Source organism: Mauremys reevesii, linkage group 1 (assembly GCF_016161935.1).
Source record: "Mauremys reevesii isolate NIE-2019 linkage group 1, ASM1616193v1, whole genome shotgun sequence".
Taxonomy (NCBI): domain Eukaryota; kingdom Metazoa; phylum Chordata; order Testudines; family Geoemydidae; genus Mauremys; species Mauremys reevesii.
The window spans coordinates 224533811-224557020 of record NC_052623.1 but is presented as its reverse complement, the minus strand read 5'-3'; the positions used below and the strand labels follow the sequence as shown (position 1 = coordinate 224557020).

General features: G+C 53.6%; 1 protein-coding gene across 1 annotated transcript; it reads left to right on the top strand.

Moving 5' to 3' along the window:
- The first annotated feature begins 6441 nt into the window (after positions 1 to 6441).
- LOC120372063 (kinesin-like protein KIF21B) lies at positions 6442 to 21942 on the top strand. The gene is made up of 4 exons (XM_039488803.1): positions 6442 to 6634; positions 11508 to 11644; positions 12134 to 12314; positions 21705 to 21942. The coding sequence occupies exons 2-4, from the start codon at positions 11524 to 11526 to the stop codon at positions 21940 to 21942; spliced, it is 540 nt and encodes a 179-aa protein (XP_039344737.1). The 5' UTR covers positions 6442 to 6634; positions 11508 to 11523.
- The last annotated feature ends 1268 nt before the right edge of the window (positions 21943 to 23210 follow it).

The window sequence follows — 23210 nt, the reverse complement described above, 5'->3', positions numbered from 1 at the left end:
CTGTTCTCCTTTGTATTTCTGTAGTGCCCAGAGGGATCAGTCCGGGATCAGGGCCCCGCGGTGCTAGACATTGTACAGACACAGCCCGATTCCCCCCACGCTGCGTCTCCTGAATGACGACTGGAGGGAGACCAGGACTGGAGTAGGACTAGGAACAAGGCTGGAACAGGCTCAGACTGTTGCCTTTGTCAGGCAGGAGCAAGTTCCTGGCCCTGGAGTGATGTTGAGCAGACTGAGCTGCTGCTGTGAGACTGATATAGCTGCTCTGGGAGTCACAAGGCCAGTTCCTGGCTTGTGGATTGGCTGGAGCCCAGCACAGGAGGGACTCAGCCCCTTACAGATGGCTCCCAGGGCGCTTGGCTCCTGGCCCCGCTGGGGACTGACATGCCAGGTGCCGGGGGCGAGGTTCAGTGCCAGGGAGGAGATTGGGGAGGCAGGCGCACTGAGGTGGGGCTGAGCGGGTAGGTGCTGAGGAGCTGTGGCTGGCTGGCCAGCAGAGAGGAGGAGCAGCAGCTCGGCTCTGGAGGGCCCAGTTGCAGTTCCACAGGGGCGCTGCAGAGCCTGGCAGGTGGATGGCTGAAGTGGCACGTTGTGCTATGGCGTGGGCAGGAGCTAGCTCCCCACATCTGAGCGCTCCGCAGCACCGGCGGATTCAGATCCAAACCCGGATCTGGCTCCAAAATCACAGCTGGCCTCCCGATCTGGAGCGGCTGAGACTCCAGTGCTCTGTGGAAGAGGCCAACAAATGCCAGCTCCTGGGGTGGGCTTACCCCCCGCCACAAGGCAATCTCGTGCTGGGAAGGGAGATGCCCAGAGCTGGCAGCTCCATCACTCACATTCCCAGCTTCCTGGGAATGAGCCAGGATTAGAGCTCTGGGTAGCGCGCAAAGCCCAGATCAGCACCCTCAGGCCTGCGAAGGACCCGCACCATCTGGGAGTGGTTGATTTCACAAGAGAGGGGGCTTCCCACAGACTCTCCAACTCCCTCACTGTGACAAAGTGGGACTGTTCTTAATGTTGCCTCTGAATACTGTAGGGGTGCCTCAGTTTCCCCTATGCATTTCTTAAGTCTCTAGGTGGTGGGATAAAGGCCAGTGTGCATAAATGGCTGACACTGTTTCCGGGCAGCTAATGGCGGGGCCCTTCCCTCTTGCAAGGGGATAGCTAAGGTGTTGTTAGAGAACAAAGGATCAAGTGACTTCCTGGCTCAGGAAAGAGACAAAGGCCAGAGAGCAGGGGCTGGAGAGTTTCACTTTGGAGCTGGCTGGGATGAGGAGTGAAGTGCAGACATGGGTGTCTGGCTCACTGCCCCCAAAATGGACCCGGCTGAAGTCCTGTTCTCTGGACCTACAAGCTCTGTTTTAGACCGTGTTCCTGTCATCTAATAAACCTCTATTTTTCTGGCTGGCTAAGAGTCACGTCTGACTGCGAAGTGGGGTGCAGGACCCTCTGGATTCTCTAGGACCCTGCCTGGGCAGACTCGCGGTGGGAAGCGCAAGGAGGGGCCGAGGATGCTGAATGCTCCAAGGTCAGACCCAGGAAGCTGGAAGCCCTGTGAGCTTAGGGCCCATAAGAGCCTGCTCACTGAGAGGAGACTTCACCAGAGTCCTGACTGGCTTCATGGGAGCAGCTCCAGAGTATTGCCCAGGGACTCCATGACACACACCTCTTATGCTTCTTCCCATTTGCCTTTCATCACCCCCACATGGCCCATGTTGGCCACAGCTACCTCCCTATCTGGACACTTACCTGGCCCCATCACAGCAGCAGCTGAGCATGCGGGTGTTGTTGTATTTAGCATCTCAACCCCATGGAGCAGGACTTGCTCTCCCTACTTTGCTCAGGCCCAGAGTGTCAGGGACTCACCTGATCTCACTCAGAAGTCTTACAGCAGAGTCCCAGCCCAATGCCTCATCTACCAGCCTGTGCCGCCTTCCCGTGCCTTGCCACCAGACCCGCTAAACCCTCCTCCTTGTCTCCATCCCCTCTGGGCTTGACTGGTGCGACCCCTTCTGTTTAGCCGCCCCAGACTCCCTCCTGTGCACATGCCGCTGCCCACTTCCTCACTGGCACCGGGCTAGACAGCCAGCACCAGGGCACTTGGCAGCCAGGCGCTCGCAGAAGGCTCGGTGTGGCTGGCGATGCAATGGAAAAGCAGAGGTGGGCAATAGAAGATTCTCCTACCTGGAGTCAGGGTGGGCAAGCCGGTGTGTATATGGTCACCCACTTTCTGCTGCCGGTGGCAGGCTGAAACGGCTGGCTCAGCGTTCCTCAGCAGCACGTGAAAGCACTCGCTCTGCCAGAGCCAAGCCTGACAGTGAGGATGAGGCTGTGCCAGCCAGCAGGGGCATGTCACAATGGGCAGGTGAGTCACAAGCCAGCCAGTGTGACTCCCCAGCCATGGGATGCCCCAGCCCAGACTAGTTCTGGCCTCGCAGGGTTTAAGAGCCTGTCCTTCCCCACCGGGTCATGGGATGGACCTGTGACGGTTGGATCACAGAAACCCGGGAGCTGCCACCTGATGTGCCAAGACTACCTCTGCTCCTGTTTTCCCTGCCAGCTCAGTACTCCAGCACCCTGTCTTGCTGAGCCAGACCTCCCGTCTGCTCCAACACAGACCCAGGGTCTGAATTACTTGCCCCAAAGCTGCAGGTTTACCTGAAAACAGCTCACAGAAGTGTGTTTGTCTTTAGCACTCAGATGCCCAACTCCCAATGGTGTCTAAACCCAAATAAATCCGTTTTACCCTGTATAAAGCTTATGCAGGGTAAACTCATAAAGTGTTCACCCTCTATAACACTGATAGAGAGAGATCGCAGTTCTTTGCTCCCCAGGTATTAATACATACTCTGAGTTAATTAATAAGTAAAAGTGATTTTATTAAACACAGAAAGTAGGTTTAAGTGGTTCCAAGTAGTAACAGACAGAACAAAGTAAGTCACCAAGCAAAATAAAATAAAATCGCAAATCTATGTCTAATCAAACACTGAATACTGATAAGATCCTCACCAGTTCCGGAAGGCACCCTTTTACAGACTAATCTCCTTTAGCCTGGGTCCAGCAATCACTCACACCCCTTTGTTGCAGTTTCACTCCAAATATCCTGGGGTGGGAGGCTCTCTCTTTAGCTAGCTGAAGACAAATGGAGGGTCTCCCAGGAGTTTAAATAGACTTTCTCTTGTGGGTGGAGATCCCCCTCCTCACTCCTATGGAAAGTCCAACTCCAAGATGGAGTCCTGGAGTCACCTGGGCAAGTCACATGTCCATGCATGACTCACAGTCTTTACAGGTAGAAGCCATTGTCCACATGATATCTTGTATGTCTCCAGAAAGACTTCTTATGTGGACTGGAGCATTCCAAGAGGCATTGTTCCCCAAGTGCTTCCTGATCGGGTACTTAGCCTTGCGAATTCCTTTCTAAAGAAGCTGACCAAATGCCTCACAAAGCTTACTTAGAAATCAAGCAAGTATACAGCCAATATTCTTAACCTCAAGTAGAAAATGGTAGATGTGTACAAATAGGATGACTAGATATAGACCATAACCTTTACAGAGATATGTTACATAGCTATGTATTCCAGCTATGTCCTATTTTCATAAAGACTTATGGGAGGTACCGTCACAGGACCTTCCGCTCCCCACAGTCACAGACGTTAGGCCAGAAGGGACCACTGGGCTCATCTAGTCCCAGCTCGTGCAGACCCCAGGCCAGAGCCCTTCCTCGTATCTATGCAGCTGGAGCCAGGGGGTTCCCCAGATCCCCGAGTGGGAGCATCAGTTCCATCCTGGCTCCTCCTCCTTGTGACAGCGCAGAATGGGGGTTCTTGAACTCTCCTTACCCCCAGCTCCCATGGGCGGCTCTTTGCACCTGCCCAAGCTGCTGGGTGCCTTGGCCATGGGATGTAAAACGGCCCCATCTCTGCTTCCCCTTCCACCACGGCAACAACGCACAAGCTGCTTTAAGAGCAGCCTCCTACCCCTCCCCACCAGCTGAGTCTCAGGCCTTGCTAGCTGCTCAGTGCCTCGGCAGCCCCAGGAGATGATTGCTGCGGGGGTCTTGTGTGACATTATGAGTCTGATCTAATATCTCACTGAAGAAAAACAGGGCCAGAAAGAGTTAATTAACTCGCAGACTAACCTGACCCAGGGCTGAACTTTAGAAACTGGTTAGGAAGATGTGTAAATGAATAGAGCTTTGAAATGCAGGTCTGCATTGTTAGAGATAGAAGGGTAGGTGTTTGCTCAGGTCTTGTGATGTAAGCAAACAAGACTTGTTTATTGCTATGGCTTTAATTTAAAGATCAAAAAGGAATATTAACATTTAGGAAGATGCTTGGGTGAAATAGTATTATTTTCTATGTGTCTCTTTGAAGGTTGTGGTAACCCGTATCTGAACTATTTAATGGCTAAATTACCCTGTGTTAATTGCCAGGATGTTTGGGAGAAGGAGCATTAGGCCTATTGTTTTCTCAAGCCAAAAGGCTGCTGGAAATGTATAAGAACCCTAGGACATGATCCTACTTCATCTCAGATCTGCTTTGGGTTTCAAGAGGGGGGAACCTTAAGCCATAAGGATTGAGATCCCCAGTCACTGACTGGAGTCACCCTGAATATGGACATTGGACCATAACCTATGGACTATTTCTAAAAGGACTTTTGGCAACTACAAGCTCACCTCTACTATGTATCTGAACCTCAAGAACTGAATTCAAGTCTGTATGTATATTGGTCTTTTAACCAACACTCTCTCGCTTTTCTTTTGTAATAAACTTTAGCTTAGTTAATAAGAATTGGCTATAGCATGTATTTTAGGTAAGATCTAGTTATAATTGGACCTGGGTATGTGGCTGATCCTTTGAGATGGAAGAACCTTTTCTTTTATATGATGAGATAAGATTTTCAGTAATCATCGTCATATCTGACGTGTGTGTCTGGATGGAGGCTTGAGGTTGGTCACTTTAAGGGAACTGCAGTGTTTGAACTTCTGAGTAACCAGTGAGGTACTGTAGAAGCTGTTCTGTGCTGGCTTGGTAAATCTAAGTATTGGAATAACCACCAGCTTCTGGGGTTTGTCTGCCCCGTTCTGTTTGCAGTTCACCCTAATTGAGTGACCTCAGCTGGCTCCCACGGGCAGCACTGTCACATCTTGGCCCAGGGGGAGGCAGTGACTCCTAGAAGCAGGGAGAGCAGCAGCACCATAGATCAGGGAGGTCTGGCAATGCCAGTGGCTGGCTGGGATCTGACAGCCCAGGCACCCAGAGCAGACTGTCAAAGGCCAAACCCCTCTCACCACTGGCTCTGTAGCTCCCCCTTAGGCACCATCCTGTGCCTGTAGATCTTCCACCGTAGGGGCGTGTGCACCCAGGGCACTTGAGTCACAGACATTTGCCAGCAGTACCATGCAGCGATGCCTGCGCCCCTGCTCTCCCCATGTGCTCAGGCACGGGCATCAAAAGGGCACGTCTGCCACCTCCCTCTCCAGTCCTTCACACCTGCATACTGTGGTGAACATCCCCATTTCTACTGAGGCCTCAGGGACAAGGTCTATGATGAACTGGCTGGGGTTGACCACCCCGCCCCCCCATCCTGCGTTGCACACTTACAGCTCGCTGAGGATCCAAACTGACACTCATCGGTTTGAGCCCCTACCTAGCCAGGCCCTGTTCTCTCCCCCGAGGCAGTTGCTGGCCCTGAACCCCTGCAGGCAGCCATGACACACAGGCGCTCAGGGCTCGAGAGAAGGGCTATCGCCGGCTGAATGACCCCTGCCTGCGTGGTGGGGATCGAGGCCACTTTGCCAGCAGGTGCCCCCCAAGTCCTGGGCTATGGTGAGTCTGGGGAGATGGGAGGATTCAGCCTCATGAGAGGAGATGTGGCTGGACAGAATGGCAGAATTGGGTCTCCGAGCAGACACTAGAAACTGCCTAACGCCGGGCAGGGGGCTGGGAGATGGGGATGTGGAGGGTACAGAGCACACAGCACCCCTAACGCCAGGCCGGGGGGTTGGGGCTGGGGATGTGTCAGGAATGGAGTGCAGCACCCCCTAATACTGGGCAGCAGGGCTGGGAGATGCGGGGTGTAGGGTACAGAGCACAGCGCCCGCTAACGCTGGGCCGGGGGGCTCGGGCTGGGGATGGGTAGGGTACCGAGTGCCACGGAGTGTGGGGGAGACAAGGCCCTGCACCTCAGGCTTCCTGTGATTCACCATGACTCTCAGCCAGCCAGTAAAACAGAAGGTTTATTTAGACGACAGGAACACAGTCCAAGACAGGTCTTGCAGGTTCAGACAACAGGACCCCCTCAGTTAGGTCCCTCTTGGGGCGGGGGGCAGGAAAGCCAGAGCCCCGTTGGGAGATCAGAGCCCCATCTGGACTCCTCTCCATTTTCCCAGCCAGCTCCAAACTGAAACTCCCTCCAGCCTCTCACTTAGCCTCCCTCCCGGCTCCTCTCCCACCCTTTGGTAGTAGATCCCTGGACCAGGCTTGTAATCCTGGGTCTCTTTCTGAACACCCCGGCTCAGGACTTCGGACGTTGGCTTCACATCTCCCTCATCCCCTCCCACCAGGCCGTGCAACAACCACGACGTCTTCTCTCGCCTCACCAGCAACCAGAGCCAGGGCTCCGCGCTGGACAAGTAAGAGCCTCACGGGGGAAGGAGCGGGTGGGAAGGTGAATCCAGGGCCGGCACTAGGTTTTTTGCCGCCTCAAGGAAAAAGGAATTTGGCTGCCCCCATCCCAGCCCTGGGCTCTCCCCCCGCTACATGCACCCCCTTCTGCCCCAGCGTTGGGCTCTCCCTGTCCCCCTACCCCACCCCATCCACACCCTCTGCTGCACCAGCGCTGGGCTCTCCCCCCACCGCACCTCTTGCTGCCCCAGCCCTGGGGTCTCCCATCCCCTGCCCCACCCCACCCGCACTCCCTGCCGCCCCAGCCCTGGGCTCTCCACCACCAGTGCTGACTCCACTCTCTCCTCCCTCGGCTCCAGCTGGCCCGGCGCTGGCAGGGTCGAGGGACGCAGTGGGGCTCCCGGGCTGTGCCTCAGCCCAGGGTCCCTCCAGCCAGGGCTCCCGCCTCCAGGACCGGCCGGGACCCAGGAGGGCAGAGCGTGGGGACCGCCCCGGCAGGGGACTGAGGAACCAGGGCAGGGTAGCCCCAGAGAGCAGAGCCCCAGAGAGCGGGATGTGGGCCCCGCATGGCAGCGCCCTGCCCTCTACGGTCCTGCTGCTTCTGGCCGCCCTGCCGCAGTCCCTGGGTGGCTCGGGCCGCTTCACTCAGCTCCGGCTGCGGCGCTGGGGGGTGGCCGCCCTGTGGCACCTGCAGGCGGCTCCGTGCGCCCCGCAGGGCAGCCCCCAGCCTGAGTGTCCCCTGCTCGGAGCCCGCCCGGCCCAGCCACAAGGTGCAGGCGCTGCTCCCCCAAGGCGTGAACCGCAGCGGCCCCAGGGCGCCCCCTGTGCACGACGCGCTGCTGCTGCCAGGGCCGGCTCTAGGCTTTTGCCGCCTGAAGCAGGAAAAAAAAGCTGTCCAGAATGCCGCCCCTGAAAATGTGCCGCCCCAAGCACTTGCTTGGTTTGCTGGTGCCTAGAGCCGGCCCTGGGTGAATCTCCAGGGAGCCCAGCCCCAAGAGCAGTGAATGGCAGACAGTGACTCCCATGGCTGGCGCCGGGAATGGCCCCAGAGCTGGCAGTCCCAGCTGGGCCTTTGTGACGTTATTGATATAAATGGGAACTATATAGAACATGGGTTGCAACCAAGGTCCTGTGGTGGCACCAAATCCTAAGTAAAGGGGGTCATATAAGGTGTCTTAGACCAGGTTCTGGGTTGCTGGTTATGATTATGCTGTCTGTATGTCTGTGTATCATTTTGTAGTTTAAGTATAAGTATTGGCTCTATACTGTCTGTATTTTGTATTATGCTCTGCCTCTGGGAAGTGTCCCAGACAAAGCTGATGTTAGCCCTGCATAGCTGGCTTGATGGCCCATTAAAGGGCCATCAGCTACACAATTGACCCATGGAGAGAAGGCAGACACGCCTTGTGACTCAGCAAAGTATGCAGAAACTTGTCCATGTGACTGCAAACTCCATTTTTTTTGCTGTAAGTTTCCACCGTGAGGACAAAGGGATTCTTACACCTGGAAAAGTCTATATAAGGCTGATGCATCATCTCCATCTGGTCTTCAATCCTGCTTCTGACCTCTGGAAGGACTTTGCTACAAACTCAAGCTCTGCACGAAGGACTGTTGACCCATCCCAGCGGGGGATGTTCCAGAGACTTAATCTGAACCTGCAGTTTACTCCAGCACTGCTGCAAGCCTGAACTAAGAACTTTGCCATTACTGTATGTAATTGATTCCATTTAACCAATTCTACCTCTCATCTCTACCTTTTTCCCTTTGTAATAAACCTTTAGATTTTAGATTCTAAAGGATTGGCAACAGCGTGATTTGTGGGTAAGATCTGATGTGTATATTGACCTGGGTCTGGGGCTTGGTCCTTTGGGATTGAGAGAACCTTTTTCTTTTATTGGGGTGTTGGTTTTCATAACCATTTATCCCCAGGACGAGTGCACTGGTGGTGATACTGGGAGACTGGAGTGTCTAAGGAAATTGCTTGTGTGACTTGTGGTTAGCCAGTGGGGTGAGACCAAAGTCCCTTTTGTCTGGCTGGTTTGGCTTGCCTTAGAGGTGGAAAACCCCAGCCTAGGGCTGTTACTGCCCTGTTTAAGCAATTGGTCCTGATTTGGCACTCTCAGTTGGGTCCCGCCAGAATCGCTCCGTCACAGCCTTTGATGCCCCCTCTACCATCCCCACCCTGCCCTAGGTCCCGGCAGTCCCAGCTGGGCTCTCACCCGCCCCCCCTGCCCCAGCCAAGGCAGGGTCTGCACGAGTCCCTGAGCCATTAGCACCAACAGGGTGTGACCTGCCCCCAGGGGGCCTGTCTGGGGAGCCGGCTTCCCCACAGCCTCTGTCTGTGGTTTGCTTTGCTCTGGAGCGCAGGAGCTGGTCCAAGAGGTAACTATAGCAGGACCGCTTGGAAATAGTGACCATAATACAATTGCATTCAACATCCCTGTGGTGGGAAGAACACCTCAACTGCCCAACACTGTGGCATTTAATTTCAAAGGGGAACTATACAAAAATGAGGGGTTAGTTATACAAAAGTTAAAAGGTACAGTGACTAAAGTGAAATCCCTGCAAGTTGCATGGGCCCTTTTTAAAGACACCATAATAGAGGCCCAACTTCAATGTATACCCCAAATTAAGAAAAACAGTAAAAGAACTAAAAAAGAGCCACCATGGCTTAACAACCATGTAAAAGAAGCAGTGAGAGATAAAAGACTTCCTTTAAAAGTGGAAGTCAAATCCTAGTGAGGCAAATAGAAAGGAGCACAAACACTGCCAACTTAAGTGCAAGAGTGTAATAAGAAAGCCAAAGAAGAGTTTGAAGAACGGCTAGCCAAAAACTCCAAAGGTAATAACAAAATGTTTTTTAAGTACATCAGAAGCAGGAAGCCTGCTAAACAAGCAGTGGGGCCCCTTGACGATCGAAATACAAAAGGAGCGCTTAAAGACGATAAAGTCATTGCGAAGAAACTAAATGGATTCTTTGCTTCAGTCTTCACGGCTGAGGATGTTAGGGAGATTCCCAAACCTGAGCTGGCTTTTGTAGGTGACAAATCTGAGGAACTGTCACAGATTGAAGTGTCACTAGAGGAGGTTTTGGAATTAATTGATAAACTCAACATTAACAAGTCACCGGGACCAGATGGCATTCACCCAAGAGTTCTGAAAGAACTCAAATGTGAAGTTGCGGAACTATTATCTAAGGTTTGTAACCTGTCCTTTAAATCGGCATCAGTACCCAATGACTGGAAGTTAGCTAATGTAACGCCAATATTTAAAAAGGGCTCTAGAGGTGATCCCGGCAATTACAGACCGGTAAGTCTAACATCGGTACCGGGCAAATTAGTCGAAACAATAGTTAAGAATAAAATTGTCAGACACATAGGAAAACATAAACCATTGAGCAGTAGTCAACATGGTTTCTGTAAAGGGAAATCGTGTCTTACTAATCTATTAGAGTTCTTTGAAGGGGTCAACAAACAAGTGGACAAGGGGATCCGTGGACATAGTGTACTTAGATTTCCAGAAAGCCTTTGACAAGGTCCTCACCATAGGCTCTTACGTAAATTAAGCTGTCATGGGATAAAAGGGAAGGTCCTTTCATGGATTGAGAACTGGTTAAAAGACAGGGAACAAAGGGTAGGAATTAATGGTAAATTCTCAGAATGGAGAGGGGTAACTAGTGGTGTTCCCCAAGGGTCAGTCCTGGGACCAATCCTATTCAATTTATTCATAAATGATCTGGAGAAAGGGGTAAACAATGAGGTGGCAAAGTTTGCAGATGATACTAAACTGCTCAAGATAGTTAAGTCCAAAGCAGATTGTGAAGAACTTCAAAAAGATCTCACAAAACTAAGTGATTGGGCAACAAAATTTAATGTGGATAAATGTAAAGTAATGCACATTGGAAAAAATAACCCCAACTATACATACAACATGATGGGGGCTAATTTAGCTACAACGAGTCAGGAAAAAGATCTTGGAGTCATCGTGGATAGTTCTCTGAAGATGTCCACGCAGTGTGCAAAGGCGGTCAAAAAAGCAAACAGGATGTTAGGAATCATTAAAAAGGGGATAGAAAACAAGACTGAGAATATATTATTTCCCTTATATAAATCCATGGTACGCCCACATCTCGAATACTGTTTACAGATGTGGTCTCCTCACCTCAAAAAAGATATTCTAGCACTAGAAAAGGTTCAGAAAAGGGCAACTAAAATGATTAGGGGTTTAGAGAGGGTCCCATATGAGGAAAGATTAAAGAGGTTAGTTAGGACTCTTCAGCTTGGAAAAGAGAAGACTAAGGGGGGGATATGATAGAGGTATATAAAATCATGAGTGATGTTGAGAAAGTGGATAAGGAAAAGTTATTTACTTATTCCCATAATACAAGAACTAGGGGTCACCAAATGAAATTATTAGGCAGCAGGTTTAAAACAAATAAAAGGAAGTTCTTCTTCACGCAGCGCACAGTCAATTTGTGGAACTCCTTACCTGAGGAGGTTGTGAAGGCTAGGACTATAACAATGTTTAAAAGGGGACTGGATACATTCATGGTGGCTAAGTCCATAAATGGCTATTAGCTAGGATAGGTAAGAATGGTGTCCCTAGCCTCTGTTCGTCAGAGGATGGAGCTGGATGGCAGGAGAGAGATCACTTGATCATAGCCTGTTAGGTTCACTCCCTCAGGGGCACCTGGCATTGGCCACTGTCGGTAGACAGATACTGGGCTAGATGGACCTTTGGTCTGACCCGGTACGGCCATTCTTATGTTCTTATGGAGCCCCACTAGCAGGTCCTGGCAGCCTCGCGGGGTGGGATCTGGCTTTGTCCTGGGTCACCCAGCCAGCGACCCCCTGCTGACACCCTTTCTCTCTCCCACGGAAGGGGCCTCATTAACCCCATGGGTGGTGCCAGGAGTGCCTGGACGACCCCCCTGCAGTGCAGTTCCCTGGCGGAGGGACACTCCAAGCCCATTCTCTGTGTGGATGCCACCGACGAGCTGCTCTTCTCCGGATCCAAAGGTGCGCGCCTCGGGGGCGGGCTGGCTGCTGAGCTCTGGGTGTGATCGCTGGGGAGTGAGCCTGTTACCCCAGGGCATGGCTGAGCCGCCCTGAACTGCAGGGACAGGACACAAGCCTCCTGCTCGGACAGCGCGGGCCTGCCTGAGAGCCCCAAGCCCCACAACGGGCCGGTGCAGTTCTGGCTCCCCCCAGCAGAGGGCAGCCATGCTGCATGAGTCATTAGGCTGAACAGCTGTGTGGTGACATCCCTGAAGCCAGTTGTTGGGGCCTCTGCCCAGCCTCTAGTGGGCAGGTGTTTACCTGGCACTGATAGACCCTCCCTCCGTTGGCAGGTCCGGCGCAGGTGCCAGGGGCTGGGTGGCCCATGGGGACTGAGCTCCCCTCTCGCCCCTGGGAGCAGGAGGAGGCAGTGACGGGGGGAGCTGTGGGGTTCCTGTGCTGAGGACGGAAAGGTCCTGCAGTGTCATGTGCTCCTGCTTCCTCTCCCAGACTGGAGCTGCAAAATGTGGAACCTGGTGACGGGCCAGGAAATCGCCTCGCTGAAGGGCCACCCCAACAATGTGGTGTCCATCAAGTACTGCAACCACTCGGGGCTGGTCTTCACCGTCTCAACCTCCTACATCAAGGTGTGGGACCTCCGGGACTCGGCCAAGTGTGTCTGCACCCTCACGTAGGTACCTGGTGCACGGAGGCTGCTCCGGGGGCCTGACCAAGCTAACCGTGCTGCCCTGCCAGTGTCCTGCACCCAGGGCAGCATTGCAAAGGCTGGGCTTGTCTGCAGGGCTGAGTCTAGGAATGCTGCAATGCTGGCCGCTCTAGGCTGGCCTGGCTTGCGGAGGCTCTGTGGCTTGGTGCTCTGCTGGGATAGCCTGTCTCTAGGAGCAGTGTCTGTGAGTTTAGTTGTGACGGTTAGCACCACTACTCAGGGAACCCACTAGGAGGCATAGAGCAAGGAGGTAAGTGTTATATCCTTGGGGGCAGCCGGTTTAGGAAGAAATCACTTGAGGCCAGACAGCAGACAGCTAACAAAACCACCATTTTATTTACAGACTCAGAGAACTCACCCAGCCGGCTGAAGCTGGCTGAGCTATCCCCTAATAATCTAACTCAGTTACCATAGGAACCAAAAACCATGACAACCAAATACACAACAGTAAGGGTCTATGTGAGCAGAAAGCCAGGTTGGCATTCGCCTTCACCCCACCCTGTGTGTGCTGGGTCTCTGAATCGCTGCACGGTGTGAGCGATGGGTTCAAGGAAAGACCCCGGCTAGTGACTCTAAGAATCCTCAACTACCACCACTGTTCCTGTCTGATAGAAGGCGGCTCATGCCCTGAATCAAGCAGAAGGATCCTTTCCTGAATCTCACTGCACTCCCGGCCTCACTGGTATTTAACGGCAAGGCATTGCACTGCGATAAAGTAAAATAGAGCCCCTGACTCACCCAAAATGGTCTCTGGTTGTTCAGCAGACAGAGGGCATTTGGATCACCATGTCCAATCAATTCCCACACTCTGAGGAATGTTCCAGGCAGCCACAGCCAGAACCTGATTGACCTAGGGGGAAATCGGAAAACTGAAAGGGAGGAAATGGAGGTCAAGGAGCCTCTACTAGCTCTTTGGCGCAGCCCCAGCCTCCAATATTGCTGCAATTGTCTAGAGATCAAAGAACTGGTTGACGGGACCATTTATGCCTTCCAGCAGAACTCTGTTAAGGACTCTGGCTCCCTCCTCTCTGGGCTGGGAATGGAGAAAGGAAGGCTGTCACTGTGCTATCTTTAGCTGCCTGGGAAGTGCTCAGAGGCTGCAGTAGTGGGAGTCAGAGAGAAGGATGCACCAGAGGGTGTTATACATAGCCAGGCGTTTGCAATCCATGGGTGAGTCAGAGAGGTGACTCCATTACTCCTGTCAGCCGTCATAGATTTAAATTAACAGACATGTCCTATCTCCTAGAACTGGAAGAGACCTTGAAAGGTTGTTGAGTCCAGCCCCCTGCCTTCACTAGCAGGACCAAGTACTGATTTTTGCCCCAGATCCCGAGGTGGTCCCCTCAAGAATTGAACATGCAACCCTGGATATAGCAGGCCGATGCTCAAACCACTGAGCTCTCTCTCCTCCCACAGCACCTGCTAAGTCCTGCTGAACCCAGCTAGTGGCTGGGAAAGGATCCTGGGGCAGAAAGGCTGATCTACACCATGCATCTGACCCTGCATGATGTCCCAGGCAGGGGCAGCTGCGGTTCCTTGAACCACCCTGGGAGGCAGCTGGGCTTCATGATGTAAAGGCAGAATTGATGTTCCCCATTTGGGCCCATGCATCCTCCCTCCCCTGCCTCCACATCCCAGAGCAGTGGCTCCACCAATGAGACCGTCCTCTGGAGCGAAGGAGGTGCCGGAGCTGACTCCTCTCCGGACAGCATGGCTCCGCTGTGGCTATGAGTCAAAGGACCGCTGATGACCCCTCTGTTGGCAGGCTGGTACCTGGATTCCTCCTTCTCTTACCCAGAATGAGCGACTGACTATTTCCTGGCCCGGTCTCGCAAATTCTTTTTTCCGTCACCACATGCCAGAGCCTCGGCGCCCTCCTCTCCCTCCCTGACCGCATCAGTACTGCAGCCTCTGGATCCTCCCTCCCACACCCCGCACTGTCTCCAGGCCACAGACTCCTCCATACTTGGGATCTGAGGGCTGGGGGGCGGGGGGGAGGCAGCTTTTAATGAAGTGGCTCTAGGACTGGTAAAAGGAACTGGATGAGAGTCCTGGAGACCAAAGCTCCCTGGTCTTCCACAGCTTGGCCTGGCAGGGACACTGGGCTGGCCTCATCTCTTCTCCCCAGGTACCTCAGCCCTAGCCTGGAGAGCCCACAGCTGGGCTTGAAAGGGGAGTTCACGTTTCCAAGGCCCATTTTCCATGGCCTCTCTGGAAGGTGGTTCCATGGTGGGGATGCCTGGCCACTGCACTGAGTCCTACCAAATTCATTTCAGGTATGGGTCACCACAAAGTTGCAACTTCTGGTACCTCCTAACCTGGGGCAAAAGGCTCCACAGACTATTGGTGGTTCCTCAAGCCATGTGCTTCTGTGGCATTCAGGCGTTTGGAAGTGATGGCCTTCTCCAGGAGAGGGATGAAGGACTGCATCCAATGGCCAGACCCTCAACTGGGGAAGCTCCATGGAAGGCAGCTGAGCTACTTTAAATTACACCCGCTGGGGGGTCTAATCTTTACTTCTTAACACCCATGGAAGGACATGGGCTGGATGGGATGTTCTACCAAAGCAAACCTCCTTGTGATGAGTGACCACTCCATCTGTCCCCATTGCACTTGCCAGTCACATGGCCAGAAGCTCCAGGGATGACACGAGGAGTCCGGTGGCACCTTAAAGACTAACAGATTTATTTGTGCATAAACTTTCTTGGATAAAAAACCCACTTCTTCAGATGCATGGAGTGAAAATTACAGATGCAGGCATAAATATACTGACACATGAAGAGAAGGGAGTTACCTTACAAGTGGAGAACCAGTGTTAACAAGGCCAATACAGTCAAGGTGGATGTGGTCCACTCCCAATAATTGATGGGGAGGTATCAATTCCAGGAGAGGGGAAAGTTGCTTTTGTAATGAGCTAGCCACTTCCAGTCCCTATTCAAGCCCAAATTATGGTGTTAAATTTGCAAATGAATTTTAGTTCTGCAGTTTCTCTTTGAAGTCTGTTTCTAAAGTTTTTTGTGTTGAAGGATGGCTACTTTTAAATCTGTCATAGAATGTCCAGGGAGACTGAAGTGCTCTCCTACTGGCTTTTGTATGTTACTATTCCTGATATCCGATTTGTGTCCATTTATTCTTTTACATAGAGACTGTCCGGTTTGGCCAATGTACATGGCAGAGGGGCATTGCTGGCCCCTGATGGCATATATCGTCTTAGTAGATGTGCAGGTGAATGAGTCCCTGATGGTGCGGCTGATGTGGTTGGGTCCTATGATGGTGTCGCTAGAGTAGATATGGGGGCAGAGTAGGCAACAAGGTTTGTTAGAGGGAATGGTTCCTGGGTTAGTGTTTCTGTGTTGCGGTGAGTATTTGCTTCAGGTTGGGGGGCTGTCTGTAAGTGAGGACTGGCCTGCCTGCCCTCCCGGGTCTATGAGAGTGAGGGATCGTTTTCCAGGATGAGTTGTAGATCATTGATGATGTGCTGGAGAGGTTTTAGCTGGGGGCTGTATGTGATGGCCAGTGGTGTTCTGATATTTTCCTTGTTGGGCCTGTCCTGTATCTATCTCTAGGGACACTTGTTTTCTGTTTCCCTGCTGCATGCTAGAGTTTGGGTTACCTGCCCTCCTTGGCAAGTGATGGGGTCTTGGCTTGTCCTACCAGGGATCCACAGGCATTTCCATTGCCTATCCAGCACTGTGACGACATCCTGGTCACGTCAGAGCATTACTGACTCCTAAGGCAAGGTGGACTGTGGTGAAACAAGGATCAATGGACCCAGGGAGGGACAGTTTAGGGGAGACAGGGATGGGAATGGGCTGGGGAATGGCTGCATAGAGCTGGCCCTGGGACAATGGAGTCAGGATGTGGGTGCATTGCCAGAGCTGAGGGGTGGCGGTGGGAGAATCTGGGGTTGTGGTGTGGGTAGGGATTGAGGGGCATGGGCAGAGCTCAGGGGGTGGGGTGGACAGTTGGGGTGGAACCCAGGTTGGGATAGCAGTGGGTGATGGGTCGTGGGAATCAGCAGAGCTGGGCTGAGAGAGCTGGTTGAGGTGATGCTTGCTCAGCCTGGTAACTGTCTCCCCCTTTCATTCTCTCTGGGCCCTGGGGATCAGGTGGTGCAAGAGCAGGGAGCACGGTGCATGTAGGGGAGGCCAGTACTGGGAAGAGAACGCTGGCTATTGCCAGTCTGGGGATCCTCTGCAATATCTGAGCATGCTGACCAATTCACCAGGCCGGCGGGGAAGCAAATGGTGCTGGAATTCACATGGGGATGGATCCAGGATATGCTGAGGCATCCTTCTGGGCAGCTAACTGCCTGTGATGATCTGTTTCCTTTGGACGTGTGCCTGGGGCTCTTAGGCAATGTTTTCCTTGGGTCTAGTGATATTTAACCAATGCTTTGTGCAACAGTCTCTTTCGGAGAGGTTGGGCAATATCAGAGGCACGCATTAGCAGCCTCCCTTGACTTGCATGGTCTTGCGCTGCTGCTGCTTTGACCCACAAAGGTCCTGTAGCCTGGCACCCCCTGCCCTAAGCACCCATGAGCCTGCCTGCTGCCCACGTCTCTGCAGTAAAACGCTCAGTCTATGAGCCAGCAGACGGGCTTGACTAGAGATGGGCTCCAGTGATAAGGACTAGGCTGTGGGTGGGGGGGCCTTCTTCTTGCTGGGTGGGGAAAGCATCATTACAGAGGCCTGAAATGAAATGGTGGAGGTGGGGGGCAGGGGGGTGATTTCATGGGGTGTCCCCCAGGCTTTGCACAGCTGGATGCTGGGGGCTCAGCCTGGATCCCAGGGTGTGGGTGGCTGGAGCGTAGCTTCCTCCCCTACACGCTCCCACTGGTGCTAATTCGCCCCACACCCCAGTTGGCATTGTGACCAGAGAGACCCATGGACTGTGGAGACTGAACTGCCCTGGGACCTCAGTAGTGGGTCTCAGTGGCTCAGAGCTGAGGCACATCGATGCAGGCTGGTGTGGGGGCTTCATTCACAAGGGCTCCCTCGCCACCTCTTCTCGCCAACCAATGCCAGGGATGGGGCTGGCCCTTGGGTTATGCTGAAGACAGGTTCCCACATGATTGGCTGATTATTTCCCACCCCCCTGCTCAAACATCTGCTCTCCCTGCACCTGCCTCCATGGATGGGGAAGCTCCACTGATTCAGCACTGGACAGGGGCAGCCAGGACTTGGCCAGGCCTCTGGGAAGCCACTTACAACAAAAGAGCTGTTGGAGGCTACTTCCCTTCCAGGTAGGAGGCTGCAGAGAGAGATCCGCATGGGGCGAGTGACCCTGGAAGGCACAGGGTAGCTGTGTCCTGCAGAGGCTCACCCACTGGGCTCTGTGGCGCACCTAGGGCTGGGGTTGGGGTCCTCTACTCAACGATCAGCTTTATGGAGATGTTGTGAAGCCCAGTCATAGGCTCCCAGACTCAGGGTGAGCTGGGAATGGAGGGGAGATGAGTGGGCAGTGAGCATTGGCCTGCTACACCCAGGGTTGTGAGTTCAATCCTTGAGGAGGCCACTTATGGATCTGGGGCAAAATCAGTACTTGGTCCTGCTAGTGAAGGCAGGACTTGATGATCTTTTGGGGTCCCTTCCAGTTCTATGGGATAGGTATATCTCCATATATTATGATTTAGAGGATCCTCTCCATCCCTGTGGCATCAAGGAGATCTGTCTGGAGCAGGACATCAGGAGGAGAAAGTGGACAGAATCATAGAATATCAGGGTTGGAAGGGACCTTAGGAGGTCATCTGGTCCAACCCCCTGCTCAAAGCAGGACCAATCCCCAGACAGATTTTTGCCCCCAATCCCTAAATGGCCCCCTCAAAGATTGAACTCACAATGCTGGGTTTAGCAAGCTAATGCTCAAACCACTGAGCTATCCCTCCCCCCTAACTGTAGAAATTCAGAGGAGGGTTTGGGGTGGGAGCTGGGAAGCCCGGAATTCTTGTGGCCAGGTTGGTTTGGGGAGTGAGCCGAGCTCTGCAATCCCGGCCTGTGGCTGAAAGGTTGGGAAGGGGGAGCTGTCACAGCCATTTCATGTGGGTTTCCTTCCTCATCTCCTTGTGGCTGTTCACCCTGGAGTTATTAAGCAAGTTGCTGTGGTCTAGGGAAATAGCTGCCACTCACACCTTGTGCTGCAGCTTCAGCCTACAAGGGACCTGACTCCCATCCTGTCCCTTCACAGCCTTGTGCCCAGCTGGCACCCATGCCCTGAATGCCTGGCTGCCCCCACCCCACTCCGAGAAATGGCTTGGAGATGAAACCAGGAAAAGTTTCTGAGTCCAAATTCTAACCAGCCGTGACCCAGCTGGCCCAAATCAACCCAAACCATAAGGGGCTGGATGGGCAATTTGGCCTTGTGTGGCATGCTGCAGCAGAGCCAGCCCAGGCTTATTGTTCTGGCAGGTGGTGCTGTTATACACAGACCTAGAAATCCCTTTTCTTGGGGTGTGAGTGGCACACAGTCTTGGAAGACACGCTTAGGAAGTCCTGGTTAGCTTTGGGATGTGGGTTCTTTCATGGGGGAGCTTTTGCAAGCAGCAGGAGAGTTGTTTCTCTGCCTTGAATGTCTCTAACTGGAGTCAGTTCTTGGGAGCAAAGTTGCTCCCTGGGAAGTAGGCATTGGTGTCTGGCCTGAGGATTCTGATTGCGGTCTGACCTCTGCTGTCCCAGGACTGGTTTATACACAGCAACTAAACAAGCGGCACTAAGCCAGTACCCTGACTCCATATCACTGGCTTCCTACTGGAGGAGAAATCAACCTGTAGGGCCTGATACCCGCTCCTGCTCAGTGGAGGAGTGGCGTTATTAGTTAATTAGTTCGCTGCACTCAGGCCCCCACCGTGCCAGTTGCTGAGCGAACACAGTAAAACACAGTCCCTGCCTATAACCGTGCAGACTCACCCCTGTCGGCACCTCCTATTGGTTGTCCTTGGGAATTAGCTCGATTTCCAGCCCGGAGTGCCCTCTGCAGGCCGGTGATCCACCTGCCACTTGGCCCCCCATGTCCCTCCTGGACTCGGTGCCCTGTTATGTGGGGCGCTGCCCCGTGGCAGTAACCCCTCAGTCTTAGGGTCTCCCCCCACCCTGGGGAACCCCACCCATTATTCCCACCTCGCTTCTGTATAAGGCTACTGCCAGTCATTGTCTAGCCCCTGGGGCAGACTGCAGTATCAGCCTACTCATCACTGGCAAAGTTGGGTTTGGACCTGCTGCCTTGCCTACCCCTGGGCTGCCCTCTGCAACCCCCAGTACCTATTAGCCTTTTGCTAGGCCGCAGCCTGGGGCTTTCCAGGCAGGAGCGCCCTGGCTCCTCTCCCTTTCCCCAGCCCTGCTCCACTCAGGTACCCTGTGTCTAGCTCCCTGCAGCCAGGCTCCCTCTCTCTGAATGCAGAGGGAGAGTATCTGAGCTTCTGGTTCCCAGCCTTTTTGTACAGGCCAGCTGTGGCCTGATAGGGTATGGCCCAGCTGCGGCCACTTCCTTTTACCACTGCAGCCCTCCCAGACAGGAGTAGGGGACCACCCCACTACACTGCCCTAAAGGGATCACGTAGCAGTGAGCGGGCTTCCGCCCACCCAGTTTCCCGGAAACCCAATAGGTACACTGCCCTAAAGAACTTGCATTGAAATAGTCAGGCCAAAGGAAGGATTCCAGTCTCACTTTGAATTGAGACCAAGAGCCTTAAGTCCTCTTCAAGGTGCTGTTTGCTGGGAACACAGGGCAGCTGAATATGGATGGAGTCCTGTAGCTGAAGGTTCAGATTTGCTGCCTTCTGGCTATAAGCCAACTGGCTCCCCCACCATCATCACTGACCTTTCTGCTTCGTGCCCCCATCCCTCCACACCCTGCTCCAGTTCAACACCAGCCTGAACGTGCAGGGAGCCTACAAGGCGTCCATGGCCCAGATGCAAACTCACCTGGGCAGCAGCGAAAGCTGCCACTCTTCTTGAGAAGCCCAGCAGGGCAAGAGTCAAAGGGCAGGGCCTGCCTGAAGGAGGCAGGTTTGTGCTGGAGCGAGATGGGTGGTTTGGTTGCCCAAAGTCTCTGTCCAGCTGCCATGGTTCCCTGTTGCAGCACAGTCAGTGCCTGAGGTCTGGCCCTGCGCCTGCCCTGGGCTCACTGAAAGATGTTTAGTAAACACTTAGACATGATTTGGTGGGAGTCACAGAAGAGTCTCACACTGTCATTAAAGCCTTGGCTGCAGCCTGGCAGTGACTCAGCCCCGGAGCCGTTAGACCAAAGGCAAACAACGTGCTGTTCTGGAGGCCAGTGGGCCAGTTCAAGGTAGACACATCAGCACGGCCTGACCCTGCTATTCCAGGGCTAGAATTCCCCTCACAGCTGTGCCAGTGCCCCACATCCTGTCCTACTGCAGCCTCCTGCCATCCCAGCCGTGGGCTCCCCTCACACAGCTCTGCCAATGCTCCTGAGACCTATTCCAGGCCTAGGTGTTTTCTAAGCTGAGACACTGCCAAAGCCTGAGAGGAGGAGAGAGCCAGGCTGCCCTCTCCCTGCCTGAGACCCTAGGGAATGGTGGTGATGAGTGGGTGGAGGATTGTGTGGGGTCTTACAGGCCTGCTCATGCAAGTTAAGCTCTGCAGCCTGTGGCTGGTCTGGGTTTTTCATTCCCATCCTTCCAGTCTGCAATGTCCTAGAATCATAGAAGATCAGGACTGGGAGAGACCTCCGGAGGTCAACTAGTCCAACCCCCTGCTCAAAGCAGGATCAACCCCAACTAAATCATCCCAGCTAGGGCTTTGTCAAACTGGGCCCTAAAAACCTCTTAAGGCTGCAGATTCCACCACCTCCCTAGGTAACCCATTCCAGTGCTTCACCACCCTCCTAGTGAAATAGTGTTTCCCAATATCCAGCCTAGGCCCTGTCTACACTAGCAAGTTTCTGCACAGTAAAGCAGCTTTAAGCGCTGTAACTCCCGAGGTGTACACACTGCTAAGCCACTTGGTGCACAGAAACTGCGCAGTTGCAGCACTGTAGAAAACCCACCCCAACGAGAGGTGTACAGCTTTCTGCGCCAGGGCTACAGTGCTGCGGTACCAGTGTAAACACCCTGGTCGATTGATAGTGCTGCAATTGGCCTCTGGCAGGTGTCCCACAATGCCTGTTCTCATCTCTCTTGTCATCAGTTTGAACTCTACTGCCTTGCCCTCAGGTGACCAATTGTCATTCCCACCCTGTAAATTCCTTTGGAATTTTGAAAGTCCCCTTCCTGTTTGCTTGGTGATACATGCCCCACGTGTCTTTTTACGTTTTTTTTTAAGTCATCCCTGCCGGGGCCCCATCGAAACTGTTCGAATTGGGCCCTGCACCTCCTAAAGCCAGCCCTGTCCGCAGGGTGCGGGAGGCAAACTGTGGCTCTGGTGCTGTGCTCATGAGCTGCTGGTTCGACAAAGAGCTGGATGTGATACTCAGCGGCGGCCTCACCTCCACTGCTAACACCACTGTGGATACTTCAGTGGCTTGCGTGCCAGTGGAGAATGGACAGAGCCAAGAGGAGGAAATCTGGGACGAGGATGTGGAGTCACAAGGGGACCCAGAGGCAGAGGACGACTCAGAGGTCAGAGATGCATGAAGCCATGAGGTCTTTTCTACCCCTGGAGGAGCCTAGCCAGTCACAGCTGTCAGATGTTGGCAAAGCAAACAGGAGAAGAGGCCACTGGTAAGTGGAGTTGTTAGGGGCAAGATGGTTGCAGAAAGCAGGCTTGTCTCTGTATGATGCACGTACCCCCACATGCCCAGTCTGAGTGGCGGAACAGGTTGTTGATTGACTCCCTCATCTCATGGGAATCTGCCTCTGAGATCTCCAGGAAACTCTCATGGAGATACTGGGCAATCCGCTGCCGCAGGTTCTTTGGCAGAGCTGCTTTGTTTCTTGCCCCATTAACGGTAACTTTTCCACACGACTGTGCCATCACTGGGGGGTGGTGGGGAGGGAACTATTGCTGCACACAGGCGAGCTGCATAAGGGCCAGGGCGGAAGCCGCAGCCTTGGAGAAGATCCTCCCTTGATTCCCTGCTCATCCTCAGCAGTGAGATTTCTTCCATAATGATCACATACTGTGGAAAATGTGGGGAAAGGAATGATTATCAGCCCCTCCCCGCCCCAGTGCTGGCTCTCCAAGAGCCATGTGCCCAGTGTACAGTAGGGTCCAGGAACACTGATTTCCCCTGCCCCTGCGGCTACTTGCCATTTTGGGGGTCTTCTGGCTCATGTGTTCTTGCCTAGGGTCAACCAGTTAGTGACAGGTGTGTGAAGACTGGCTTTTTTTTTTTAAATCACTGGATCAGTGGTCTGTGTGTTGCAAACAACGCCGCTTCTGTAAAACGTTGCATTTAAACTTCAGAGATGACCTTGGGAGCCCAGCCTCCCTCTTTGTTATTGCCGGCTGAAAGGCTGCACAGAATGAGAAAGTGGCTACGCAGAACTAAGGAGGACTTTCTGCGTGATGTTATGACAGGGCTGCGGCAGCTAATTCGCGAGGCGGGGGTCCTCTTCCCCTGAGGCGAAGGACCCGAAGACCGAGAAGAGAAGCTCCAGGAAAGAAGCCCGGACCCGCGAGAGCAGCCCCGGGCACCCCGCCCAGGGGCCCCGAGAGGGGCTATTGCCCCAGGGCCTGGGCCCCTGGAGCTTCCGCCTCCGGAGGGTCCTTCCGCTCCAGGGTGCTGGCGAACGCAGCCCTGGTTTTCGGGGCCCCTGGAGCGGGGTCCTTCACTCGCTCCGGGGGCCCCGGAAAACTCTCGCGGGTCCTGGAGCTTCTTCCGCTCCCGGTCTTCGCCGGCGGAGGGTCCTTCCGCTCCAGGGTGGAAGGACCCCCCGCTGGCGAATTACCGCCGAAGCGC

Bases quoted from the DNA above. Each gene is read 5' to 3' on its own strand.
- LOC120372063 (XM_039488803.1), top strand. From the start codon at position 11,524: ATGGGTGGTGCCAGGAGTGCCTGGACGACCCCCCTGCAGTGCAGTTCC. The intron at 11,645-12,133 runs GTGCGCGCCTCG...TTCCTCTCCCAG, and splicing joins GCTCTTCTCCGGATCCAAAG to ACTGGAGCTGCAAAATGTGG. The intron at 12,315-21,704 runs GTAGGTACCTGG...CCCTGTCCGCAG, and splicing joins AAGTGTGTCTGCACCCTCAC to GGTGCGGGAGGCAAACTGTG.